General features: G+C 39.8%; 1 protein-coding gene and 1 long non-coding RNA gene across 6 annotated transcripts in view; one reads left to right on the forward strand and one right to left on the reverse strand.

Moving 5' to 3' along the window:
- The first annotated feature begins 207 nt into the window (after positions 1-207).
- LOC129067855 (uncharacterized) overlaps positions 208-13499 on the forward strand; it is a 37641-nt gene continuing 24349 nt past the window's right edge. For 2 of the 3 annotated variants that reach the window (XR_008528785.1, XR_008528786.1), the window contains exons 1-2: positions 3866-4276; positions 7423-7581. This is a non-coding gene — a long non-coding RNA (uncharacterized LOC129067855). Of the gene's footprint in view, positions 333-3865; positions 4277-7422; positions 7582-13499 lie in introns of those variants that run through there. The other variant, XR_008528784.1, reaches the window with a different exon arrangement.
- Positions 11150-13499, reverse strand: part of RMND1 (required for meiotic nuclear division 1 homolog) — a 34636-nt gene continuing 32286 nt past the window's right edge. For all 3 annotated transcript variants that reach the window (XM_054570121.1, XM_054570118.1, XM_054570119.1), the window contains 2 exons: positions 11667-11783; positions 11150-11335 (listed from right to left, as the gene is read on the reverse strand). In XM_054570121.1, coding sequence (XP_054426096.1) covers positions 11303-11335; positions 11667-11783 — 150 coding nt within the window. In that variant the 3' untranslated portion in view covers positions 11150-11302. The remainder of the gene's footprint in view (positions 11336-11666; positions 11784-13499) is intronic.

Below are 13499 nucleotides of genomic sequence, written 5' to 3' on the forward strand. Positions count from 1 at the left end.
GCGGAGCGACTAGTGCAAAGAGGCTGAGAGCGGCTCCCGCCGGGGGGGAGAGGCGGCGAGAGAGCAGTGGCGGCAAGAGCCCCCTCCGCCCCCCTCCCGCCGCCTCCCCTCCCCCCGCCCGCCTCCGCCTCCGCCTCCTGCTGCTCTGCCGCCGCCGCCGCCGCCGCCGCCTGCAGCACTGACTACGCTGCCGCTCCCGCCCAGGCTCCGCGCTCTGCTCCAGCCAAACTTCTGTAAACCATGTGCAGCCGAGGCGAGCAAGGAAACTTCTCTCCACTTACTGGGGCTGGAAGCTTGAGTCACAAGCCCCGTGTTTTACATAAAATGTTTAGGTAGGATGACCCTGGATGTACTCAGGGAAGGGATGGGAAACTGCTTCTCGGATTCTTCTGTAAGCTTCTGCTTGACATCTCTGGGCCTATGCTTTTGTCCCTTGACTTCCTGCATTAGCAGAAGTTTTAACCGTAAGACTTGAAATGGACTGGAGTTGAGAACCAGAGAGATAATTACAAATCACGAATACCTTTTATCACTAGTGATAATCGAAAAGTCATACTGGTTTAGAGATGCGTGTTTGTGCTGTGTGTAGAGGCAGAGGTGCTGGTGTAAAGACTAGTTGAGTGATGTAAGACGTTTCTGTTAATATTGAATTGGTTTTGGTTTAAGTAATTGGGTTTTAGCTTTTGAAGCTTTGGTCCAAAAATATCAATTGTCTGCAAAGTATGTTTGCTAGAACGGTTTACTCTCCTGTTAAATCTGGCTTCTAAGGTGCTGTTAGAATGGATTCCAGAGTTGGCCATCCTATAAATTTAGAGGTGCTGAATTCTTTTAACAGGGAGGTCCTGAAACGGATCAGAGCAGGCAGGGGACTTAGATCCTCTCTGATAGTCATTCCTAGTGTTTTAAAGTTACTGTTGTGTTGTTGGCATTTTGATAGAATTTTGTATCTGTGGAAGCACATTTCAGTCCTTTGAGGGCTGGGTTTAACCATTTAGTTATTTTACTTGGATAGTATTTTGAAGACTCAAAAAAGAATGGAGGCAGCAGTTTCCAGGGTACTCTGGTTGTAAAGCATGTCATCTTGGTTATATAGATCCTTGACTTGATGTGGAACCCATTTTGGTTTACATAGCACAGTGCCCTGGCATAGAGTTCACAGATATTTAAGGCAAACTTACTACGTTAAGAGAGTTAATTTAACATACAGAAGTGTCTCTTCCAAAACTCTTGAGTTTGATTGAGTAATCCAGTAAGCTGTACTGGGGCTACTCGTGACTAATTCTTTCTTCTTTGAATACAGAATAAGCTGCTGTGTAACTATAGTAGTCTAAAGTGAATAATAGATTTAGTGCATACCTGCCTTGAACTTTTCTTGTTCTTTGATCAGCTAGATAAATGACTTGAGTGGTTAAATGTCTGCCTGCAAAACCAAATTCTGACCCTGACATAAGTATTCCTCGTGCACTCTCACTAAAACATCAAAGTGGCCCTTCAGACTGGCAGGCCTGGTTTCTTGGGTTGTCTCTACAGCTGAGATCTGTTTCATCTTATTAGGAAATTAAAGTGACTTTGGTAGGTAGAAAGTCATAGTTAAATATCTTTGGGTTCTTGGTTCTTCTAGAGCGTGACTCTGAACTTTCTGAAGTTTGTGATCTGATGGAGTGAGTGCTCACATGGAGAGTGAACTGATTTAAGAGAAACTTAAGGAAAAAATGGGCAAAACTAATGCTAAAGTTGAAGATTGAAGCCATTGGGTAGAAATTTGCTTATGTGTTTAAGAGTAATTGGCTTAGAGTCAAAGAAACTATGCTTATTTTTAAAATCAACAAATAGTTTCTCAGAACTATACTCTATGTAGTTGTATAAAAATAGACCAAGGGGTTATTCCTGAAACTCAATCTCATTCCTAGAGAAAGTGCTGTCAAGGACCAGTCTAGTCTTTCCCTTCAGGAGCTGCAAGTTCTCTCAAGACATAGGCTTGCACACTTGCATTTTGTCGAGTATGCTAATTTGAGTTTTAGTCACCATCACATCCATAGCATTATAAGGAGTGCTTGTTGAAGTTGAAATATTTAAATGGCTACATATGCAAAGGTTGGGGAGAAAACCTTAGTCTTTTCAAGGAGAGCTAATTGTGTATCTCAGGATAGGACCAAAGAAAAGCTGTTAGTCTGGTGGTGGGAGAGTCATAAATGTCCTGAATTAAGTAATAAGAAAAATACGTTAAATCATCTGTTTAGTGTTTATGCGCTGATTTATTTTGCATTTTGGAAATACATTTGGCAAATTAGGAGTTCAAAAATAGTTTCACACATTTTCAAAGAAAACCACAGTTCAAGGAAATAATCTAAGTGGATTCATCAAAAGTTGTTACACATAAATATTCTGCAAACTCTTGTAGTGCTGAAAGTTTTGATACGTTATGCTGAGGCATGAGAAAAATATGTGTTTGCCTGTGTTCTGAAGAAGATAGTTCCAGTGAGACTTGGACGGTGGGCAGAAAGTGATTTAATAATACTATGCCTAACTTTTTTTGGCAGAAATTTTTAAGTGTGTGTGCTCAGGTTGAAGATGGAATTTCCTTTAACATTGATTATTAAAGTAATAGAGGAAATAATAAATGTGGATAGGTCCAAGAGCGGCTTTTTATTATGTTATTTTATGGGTAACGTCTTAGATTTGGAAAACAACGTGCTTTTAACATGCTGTACTTACAAGTCTGCCATGCCTTTTGTGTTTTATACCAAGTTTAACATATAAATCAGAAAAGATGTATTTTGAGAGTATCTTATATTTCATTGGTTTGGTTATAAAATTCATAGAAAATGCCTATTTTATAGTTGGTTGCTGTTGAGACCACATTCCCTCAAAGATTCCCTGGGCTTTAGGGAATGTTTTGTCATAAACCTAAGTGTTGGCTGTCGGTTTCAAACTTTGTCACTACTGATTCTAAGAAATATATTTTGTTAAATGCTACTTGGTATACATATATATGTGAAATTGAAACAAAATTTTAGGAAGTAGTATCTGTTATCAGTTACTCACTCTTCCATCTTTTCTAACTAGTTTATTTTAAAAGAACTGATTGTGGTGCCTAAAGTTGATTTCATCAATCACAAATGGATCAGGGTTCAGAGCTGGAAAATTGTTTACTTCATACAGTTTCTGAGGGTCAGGAATCTAGGGGGTAGCTTAATTAGGTTGGTAGTTCTGGGTCAGGGTCTTTTCATGAGGTTACAGTCAAGATGTTCACTGGGCCAGAGGATCTGTTTCTAAGGTGGCTCACGCTCTAGCAGGTTATTTCTTGCAGCTGGCAGGTCTCAATTCTTTTTCATTGGACTGCTTGAGTGTCCTCACAACGTGATAGTTGGCTTGCCTCCAAAATAGTGAACCAAGGAAGAAGCCACCCCATCACTGCCACGTGCTGTTAGGTAAAAGCAGGTCGTGCCCTAGCTGGGTGGCTCATTTGGTTGCAGTGTTGTCCCATGTACCAAAAGGTTGCCACTTGGATTGCTGGTCAGACCACAGACCTGGGCTGTGATTTGATCCTGGGTCCTAGTGCATGTGGGAGTCGGTAGTCTACTGATCAGTGATCAGTGTTTTCTTTCGCGTTGACATGCCTTCCCCTCCCACTCCTCCAAAGCAATGGTCATAATATCCTTGGGTGAGGATTAAAAAAGAAAAAAAAAAAGCAAGTCAATAAAGCCAGCCTAAGGCCAAGGGAAGAGGTATCAGAGAATCTGACATATTTTAATAATCACCAGAGTTCTGTTTTTCCTGTTTATGGATGAATTAGGATTGAATTGAAAGGCTTGCTGAAGTCAGTCTGTAAGTAATTATCGTTAATTATCATAGTTAATTCATTGTTATCTCTGAGGGCATCGAGTCTCATTCTCTCCTCAATCTTAAATCTGAGAAAGCAAGCTCAAAGAAGTTAAGTATTGAACTAGCCCAGGGCCATTTATTCATTCTAGGAAAAAAATAGATTTTTTTTTTCTGACTTTCGTCATGGATAATCCGTGCTAATAAAGATGAGAAAATTGGCTGATTTTTAAGAAATCTTTTCTAAGGAAGTTACAGTATGTAACTTGTTCTCTAGTCTTCCAGTTTGCAAGCTCTTAATAGTAGTTATACTCTCAACTTGTTTGTCCTGCAGATAATGCCTGATGTCGTTACGATTTTGAAGACTCCTCACACCAGCATCTCCCCTACCTGCCATTGATTTTTTTTGAGGACTCAGAAAATACTCGCTTGACCATTGAACATGGGAGTTGAGGTACTGACACTCCCTCCCCCCAGCTGAAAATCTGATTATAACTTTTTTTTAAATTGTCACCTGAAAATACGTTTTTTATTGATTTTAGAGAGAAGAAGGGAAAGAGAGTGTAAAGCATTGATGTGAGAGAGAAAACATTGATTGCCTCCTGCATACTCCCTGAATGAGGATCACGCCGCAGCCTAGGAATGTGACCTGACTGGGAGTCTACCCTGCAGCCCTTTGGTGTATGGGGGTGATGCTCCAACCAACTGAGCCACCAGGCCAGGGCCGATTAAAACTTTTAACTCTGGTCAGCCCTTCAAATCTGTGTATTCAACCAACCTCATGTTGAAACAGTATTTTAAAAAATGTTTTTAAAAATGTTTATTGATACTAGGAAGGGAGAGAGAGAAACATTGATGTGACAAACATCGATTGGTTGCCTTCCGTACGTGCCCTTAGTGGGGATTGAACCTGCAACCCACGTATTTGCCCTGACCAGGATTAGAACCTGTAACCTGGTATGCAGACGACACGCCAACCAACTGAGCCACACTGGCCAGGGCTGAAAAACTGTATTTTTGATCAATGGTTGGGAATCTGTGGTGGGGAAACTGATGTGGAAATGCAAAAATTCTGTTTTTGATTCATGGTTGGTTCAGTCTGAAGATGGTTTTTTCCCTTGGTTGACGTGAAGCCAAGAAAACCGTGGATATGAAGGGCTAACTATATTTGCTGAAAAAAATTCAGCATATAGGTGGACCATTGCAGTTCAAAGCTGTATTGTTCAAGGGTTACCTGTAGCTACTAAATGAATTCAGACTACTTATTTTTAGCTCCAGATGCTATCTGTATACTAACCACAAGATTGTACTACTATGTAACTGCTAGTTAGCACATCTCCAGGACCTAAAAGATGTTATAACTTAAAGATAATCATGGTTTGAGTGTAAAGAAAACTATACTACTCTCTGCTGTGAAATTTTAATGGAAACGAGCTGGAAGGATTTGTTCTAAGACTAGTTTTGGATTGATGGTACCCTGACGGTGGTGGTGTGAGTAAAGCCAGGACCAATTTCTGAGGCCTGCTGTGGTATTTTTTTTTTTTTTTTTGAATCCATTAGGCTTTTCTGCATCATAGGTGGAGATACAGTAAATTATCTTACACTTTTGCTCCTAGAGAATTGGATAATGGCTGCTTTTTTTCTTAAACTGCTCTCCAGTTTCTCTTACCACCAGGACTCTTGACACTTCCCATTTTGCCCTAAAACACTGGTTGTATATACTTAAGTGATTCCTCCTGTTCCCTGTCTACCTATATCTTATATCCCCCATCCCCGCTGTAAGCTCCTTACAGGGACTGCCTCTTAATACACAGTTTACACTTGGTAGTATGAATGAAGTTGATATTTAAAACGAACCTTGTTGGGTGCCTAGATACTTGAAAGACAGATTTTCAGTAGTTTTATGGTGTGTTTGGGCGTTGTGCATTTCTCAGCTTTACTCCTTCAATATACATCTACCTTGCATTGTTTTATTGTTGGTGAGTCATCGTATTTTGATAAGTTGCTTTTGTCTTAATTGGCATGCATGTTCTCGTTTTACTATATTTCTAGAACTGTGCTGTCCAGTTCAGTAGAAAGGGGTCACGTGTGGCCATATAAATTAATGTCACACTAGCCACATGTGCTTTCAATAGCCATATGTGACTAGAGGCTACTATATTGGACAACACAGATATTAAGGGACACTTCCATTGTCACAAAAAGTTATATTGGACAGTGTTGCTCTAGAATAGCAGTTTTCAACTGGTGTGCTACAAGAATTTTTAAAACATGCAATATCTAACTATTTAGTGAGGGGCATTGACCTCTTTTCCCTTAGACTGTCGAATGAGATGAAAAAGGTTGAAAATCACTCTCTAGAATCATGCTTTGCTCACCTGCACATTTTCACATTGTGTGTAGTGTCTTCATTTAGGAATGGGATGAGGAAACCTAGTCTCCTGACATCGCTGGGAGAGACAGAGTGTTGGTATTTACGAATGGAGGGGAGAGAGTATGGGATACTGTTACGACAGTGGTTAAGGATATAGGCTGTGGAGTCAGATCAGGTGGTATCATGCTTTGTCCCTTAGGCTGTTTGGTTTTGGGCATGTTACTTAACCTCTGAGCCTCAGTTTTTGTTTTACTCAAATAGGGATGATATTTATTTACCTCATAGGTTTGTTGAGTATAAGAAAGTGTATGTAAGGCGGCTTAGCACAGTACCTCACTAAATAATAAGGATCGTTAACATTTTAAATAATTACTGATTTAAAGAAATTTTTAGAACTAGCGTATGGTTGTGAACTTCAGTAGAGGTACACATTTGTGTAACAACCACATTCGGGTACAGGAGTTTTCTCACTTCAAAAAACTTGCTCATGACGTCCTTCTATACACTCACCCTCCTCCCGCCCCTTCCTCCTGGCAGCCACTCATTTGTTCTGCACCCTAGTTTTGTTTTTTCTGGCATGTTATATAAATGGAGTCATACAATATGTAGTCTTTTGAGACTGGCTGCCTCTCTCTGCCAAATTGAGTGAAAGATTCATTTCAGTAGTAACATGTATAAGTAGTCATCACTGATTTTTAAAGAACTTTAATTTTGAAATATTATTTCTTAAAAAACAATACAGCCCTGGCCAGGTGCCTCAGTTGGTTGGAATGTCACCCTGTGCACCGAAAGGTGCAGGTTTGATCCCCGGTGAGGGCCCACTTCTGGGTTGCAGGTTTGATCCCTGGTCAGGACATGTACAGGAGGCAACCCACTAATGTTCCTCTCCCTTCTCTCTCTCTCAAATTAATAAACATATTCCTGGTGGGAATAAAAAAACAATATAAATGTGAACCTGAATTTTTGGCTATAGAACTGTTTGGGGTTTTCAAAATGAAACAATAAATACAGGGAAAAACTACTTCCTTGATTGGTAAGAGTTGTGTCTCTATCTCAGCTCATTTTTCTTTGTGAAGAGGGTTGATCGTTGGTAGGGGAGGTTCCTGTTTCTAGTAATTTATCTGTAGAGTGTCAGCAGAGTCCTGCTTTGAAAAAGGTGGCTGTTTAAACATAAATTCCAAAAATGTGTTCTGAGAGTACACTAACTATCTGGTTTCCTTGCCCAGGCCTTTCCCTGTTGAGCATTGAAAGTCTGGCTGCTGCCAGGAAACCCAGGATCTGAAAGCACTACATAAAGGGAGTCTGAGAATTTCATTAATCAACCATTGGACAAGTATTCCAACTCATCTTGCCGTCAGGATGCTTAAGAGTCAAAATCTCTTAAGGTAAGCAGAGCTCAAAACATGAGGCAGAATAGGATCAACACCTTCAATTTAAGGACTAGTGCTGAGTGTTTTAGATTTGACTGGGATTGCATCAATAATGAGTTTAAGAAGCACTGTAGTACATATTTTTAAAATATTTATTTGTTTGTTTGTTTATTTGGGGAGAGAGATAAGAACTGATGCGAGAGAGGAACACCCAGGCATGTACCCGGACCGGGGATCGAACCAGTGAGCCCTTTGCTCTGTGGGACGATGGCCAACGAGCCACCTGAGTCAGGGCAGTCCTTATTTTTATATTAGCAATATTTAAAAAAAGTTGTTCTGTTAGGGTACGCAAATTTCCAAGTCTTGCAGAAGCTAAATTAAAAGTCAAGTTTATACTTAGAATTTCTTCTGAGTTTTTAAATTCAGGTAGTTAGATCTAAACCTAAAGTAAACTTTAAATTCTTTAACTATCCTGTTCCCCTTTCCTGACTTTTCATACCACTCCTCTACCTCTTCGTAGAGCATGTTTGTCTTTAATCAGATTATTTAGTCGCTTATTTTCCTGCTGCGTTCATTAGAATGTAGTCTTCATCAAAGTAGGGGCCCTTTCTGATGTGACCACTGTATCTTGGAGCCAAGAAGTAACATGTCATAATTGTATGGAAGAATGACTGTCTCTATGAATAGGTTTTACGTCCTGTATGCTTTCCAACCTATTTTATTGTAAGACTGTAAGTCTAGGGGATGTTGAAATGTTTTTACAGGAGCATTTAAATGTATGTTTTGTTTCCGATTGTGCAGGAGTGAGAATGTAGCCTTTAAAAAAATCATGGTAACCCCGAGGAAAGGGGATTTAGAACAGTGACCTTAAATCTTCCTTAAAATGGCCAATTTAGAAACAATTGAGGAAGTTGAAAGTAAAGAGATTTAGACTGGAGGTACTTGAAAAAACTCTTCTCATTCTCATCACCTCCTAGCATGTAAGTTACACCCAGTTTGTGAAAGCAGAGAGATGAGAGAATGAGAAGATTGGGTTGGGTAGAGAATTGGAACCCTGAGATTTGGTACTTAGTACATTACGTGGAACAAGAGGGTGCTAATGAAGTACTTAAAATTGTATAAACTGAGTAAGCTGTAAGTTAGTGGTTCTCAGAGTTTATTAGTAAGCCAAAGAATCTCTTGGAGAGTTTTAAAAAACAGATTTGTAACTGCAGCCTCTAGAAACTATAGATTTATTACTGATTCCTGTGTTCTGATTGTAGAATCAGTAATCATGGACATGCAGCTATTTGCTCAGGCAGTTGGTCTGGGGACCATACTTTGGAAAAACTACTTTTAAGTGGTGAAGAAAGACATGACAGTAATTAAAAATAGGTGAATATGATTATTTTGTTAAAGAAATGGTAATACTAGAACAGTATATTGACTTTATATGTAGAAACCTTTCTGCCTCTGAATGCTGCAGCTACCCCAAAAGGCACCCCAGAATGCCTGCTGGAAGCTGCTAGGTGAAAGCAAAATGTATTTTAAAAGCCTTTGAGACAGTGGGAATACTGCTTTATATTTCAATGAACCACTCCATGTATTTGGATGCAGGATTCACTAACATCTATCTTTAACTCTGAGTCATATTTCTGAACTATGGATTCAAAGGGGGATCCTGGGGATTTGATTCATTCTCCATTTAATCTCCAGTCCTATATGGATTTTGAACTGAGGTAGTGCTATTATTAAACCCATTTTACATATAAGGCCTGGAGAGGTTCAGTGACTTGCCCAAGGTGATAGAGCTAGTTAAGTGCTGGTCGGAGCAAGAATTCAGAATCCAGGTTTGGTCTTAAGCACTGATTCTCATGAGTGATGGACATTTGATACACTTTGAGGAGTGCTTCCAGAGCCACTGGTTAGTGACTGAAATGCTCTAGGCTCTCAATATTCTGGTATGATTTCTTGGTCATTTTGTTCTTAGAAAAGTTGTGACCTTGAAAACAAACTGTTCCTGTGTTATAGCAAAAATTTTAAAAACTCTTTTGTAACTTAGGTTGAACCTACTATCATAAATTTAAATAGTTGAAAAAGATGTAATCTCTGGTGTATCAAAAACATAGATATTTAAGAATAAAGCTATTGCATCTAATGTAGCTAATGGAATATAATACCAGAATTAGTTGATGTCCCCACCATGATCCAGTGAAACATGTAAATGATCCAAATTTAACATTGCTCCTTTTCCTCCTTGAAAACCTGTAGTGGTTAAATTCATACCACAAAACGTTGCCCTAATAAATTTTATGCTTGAAGTACGTATCTTTATTTTTTTGCAATGTATTTGTATATGTTAAATCTCAGTTTGTCAAGACCAAAAGGCACCAAATATTCATGTTTTGTATTGAAATTGTTATAATACACAGTTGTACACATCAATTGTACACATTGGTACTTGAAGTCAAATTTAATTTATTTAAATTCCCTTCTTATTAGGTAGGGGATAACGTGGTTTCAGTTCAAGGAGGCTTTGTTGACCTGTTATTTCAAATTGTCCTCCTATTTGGCTTCCCTACAGTTTAAAAATATAGGTTAAATATATTTGAAGGCTTTTAAATATAGCGGACCAAACCCAAGATTCAAGCTGGGGGAGAGATGCCTTCTGTGTGGCGTAAGAAGGGAAGATGGGAAAAGGGGACAGACGTGACACTCAACCGCAGGTGTGTGCACAGCACGGCAGTTCCACGGAGGTGCTCGTGTGGAAAGCGAGGACCGAGCAAGCAGTCCTTGAGCTCTGCATGGCCACACCCTCCTTGGAAAGCCGCAGGCGCCCCGGGGTGGAGGCGCCCGGGACGGGCTGCCGCTGCCTGGGAAGGGGCGCTGCCACGGGCGCTGCCACAGCCACTTCAGGCGGCAGCAGGTGGCCAGATAAACGGGGATTTTTCTTGGCTTCATGCTATGTAGCAGTTAAACAAGTTGCAAAAGGACATTGTCCCAATTTCGAACAGAATAATCCTTTTTATCAATATGTATGAGGAAAATACAACTTTAAATTCATTGTGGTGGGATGGGCAGCGGGGCAGTCAACGCCTAACGACAAATGAAGGCTGCTTTAAAAAAGTTTATCAATTAAAGTGGTAAGCATATAAATGTTCAATTCTTTGTACTTGGTATTTTTTTAAAATTCTGTAAAGTATGTGTGAAACCAAAAAAAATACATGCTTCTGTGGAAAGAATATTTTGGCTAACTTTGGTAGTGAAGGGACAGAAATTACTAAATTAGTAAAAGGCAAAGTGCAAGTGAACATTCATCCTCAAATTATGCTATGTAAAATAGGCTAACAAAATTACATTCTAGCAACAAATGCCTGTCTTACTCTTTAACATTCCTGAGGTCCTGTATGGTTCTTTTAAGCAGGGACCATGATTAGGATTCCCTGGGGAGAGATGAGGAGCAATGTCTAAAATCTAAGCCATAGGCTTCAGTAATCCTGGAGTTCCTAGATGCTAAGCTTATTAAAAGTGATATAAACAAAACATTTTCCTTTCAAACTGTCAGTGTTACAGACCCAAACACTAGATTCTTCATCATTTTTATTAAAGCAGCAATACATTTAGGCACTGAAAAAAACTTCTTGATTTTAAAAAAATTAAATACCTATTAAATATGAGATTTCCCCCAACAGTGAACATTTATTTTTGATTGTAGAGCTTCAATATGTCTTGCAATGGTACTCTGGTCATCACTTGATCAGAAAAATACTCGTCCCAGCTCAAACATTACCTTTAGGGTGATAAAAAGTGAGAATTACTAATTTCATGGAAAAGCATGAGTACAATTAATGAAGAATTTGATGTAAGAGTACATATTTGTGTTTCTCATGTGGCAAGTGCAGATCATAGGCAAAGGTACCGCTTTTGGACTGTATATTATAAATTTATAGCCAGAACTTCAATGCCATCTTTAAAAAATGGTGGAGCTTCCAAAAAAGTCACAATGCGTTTACAAAATATCACCACAGTCACTTGAAACTTAATTCGCTTCCCAGTAGACTTACTAATTGGGATAAAGTATTTTCTATGTCAACTCTTATTTTCATAAAAAACATGCTGACCTCTATGGTGATGAGGATGACGATCATCCACTCCAAGCGGAGTGTCCTCTTCTCAGTCAAGTGATTCCGCATTAGGTCTGTTAGCTCCATGCAGTGCTGGAGTTTTTCATTCATGACCTGCATTAGGAAAACAGTGAACAGGAAAATGATATATTCTGTACTTAGACAATATAAGCAAATAAGTTACATGGTCACATACTTCAAAATTCTAAAGGTCTGAAATAGGTTTACAATGAAAAAGCATTCCTTCAGTTCTTATACCACGCTCCCCCCCCACCCCCCGCCCCAAGGCAGCCTGCCAACGTTCCCTGCCTCCTGCATCCGTCTAGAGACGTTCTGTGTTGAATGCACAGACTGAACTGCAAGAAACACCTTGTATGCTGAAGCTCTTAGTAGGATTTTGATGGAAGACGTAAATACAAAGTTCTGAGCCCTGGTTTATGGTGGCTGCCTTTGGATTTTCAGCAGTTAAGAACGGCAAACTTGAAGTGTGATTCTTTCAGCATGGCCTTAACATGACAAAGATTACTGTATACTAAAACTTCCAAAGTCTCACTGGCAAACCCCCCAAACACTCACACGACCTGCTGCACACTCACCACTAGATGGCGCTGCTTTTACCACTGAACTGCAGGGGTTCTGCCTGCTGCTGATGCCTCAAGTGGGTTGGGGGTTCGTGGAACACACAACTTTTAACCTTGAGTGTGACCACTGGCAAGTTATACCTCCTTAATTTCTCTGCAGCTTGCTTGCTTTTGGAAATCGTGAAGTCTGGAAACAAATTTTTAATAAAAATAGTTTGATTTCCCTGGATTACTTAAAGGGTATGCTGAGGATACAGGTTTGGTCAGTGGAAACTTGAGACAAATTACAGATGCATGTCTGGGGTTTGACTGAACTGTGTTAAGTGCACCGTGTTCACTGATGTTGCACAGAACATTTAAACAGCCTTACTAATGACAGGATACGGACCCACACTGGTAGCATATATAGTATTTGCCTATGTTTCCAGACTTTATGGTCACCCTGTGGTTCCTCATGTGTATAAATGTTTAGAACAATGTTTATTCCTCCCCATCCTTCCTCTTCCTAGTCCTGTTGGCTGATCTTGGTCTATAAATGTGCTGCTCATCCTTAGTCTTGCTTCTCTGTTCAAAGTACTGACCCACCCAATCCTCTTCCATTTTCTTTCAACTCTGACTAAAGAACCGACGTTTTCTTCCCCTGCTTCATTGTCTTAACTTATTCCTTGGCCCTTCCAAGTTGTATGTATCACCACAACTCCCCTGAAACTTCCCAGTAAATCCAGCTGTCTCCTAACAGTAAATCCAACAACTTAGTTAGATGCTAAACCTCAGTTAAGTCAAGCAGCTGACAACATTCTGAAGTGCGGATGCTTCCTTTAGCTTTCCCTTCCCTAAGAACTAAGCTCTGCCTCTGATGACCATTCTTTCTGAGTCTATCTACCTCATCTTGCCTTTAGATAATATTTTCCAAAGTCCTGATGTTGTCGTTGTCCTCTAGTTCTGTACGCTTCTTATGTGACTTGACTTTGGTTCACATAGATGCTTCCTAAACTTCAGTCATTTCCATCCTGCCGTCACTACTACTATGATACATGTGTGACAGCTGTACTATTTACATTCCAGAAGACCATACTTAAAATATTTTAAAAAGAAACTACCATTGCCATAAATGGAAAACCAGTAGTACATGAAACTGCTTGTTGCCCACACACAGCTCAGCCTGACACCTGTGAAAGGGGATGTGCGCAAACCAGACTAGTCAAGACCCACTCAGGCCAAACCAAGCCTTTCTCCTCGACAATAAACA

Source organism: Pteronotus mesoamericanus, unplaced genomic scaffold (assembly GCF_021234165.1).
Source record: "Pteronotus mesoamericanus isolate MK-2021 breed Mesoamerican mustached bat unplaced genomic scaffold, CSHL_Meso_final contig_20, whole genome shotgun sequence".
NCBI lineage: Eukaryota > Metazoa > Chordata > Mammalia > Chiroptera > Mormoopidae > Pteronotus > Pteronotus mesoamericanus.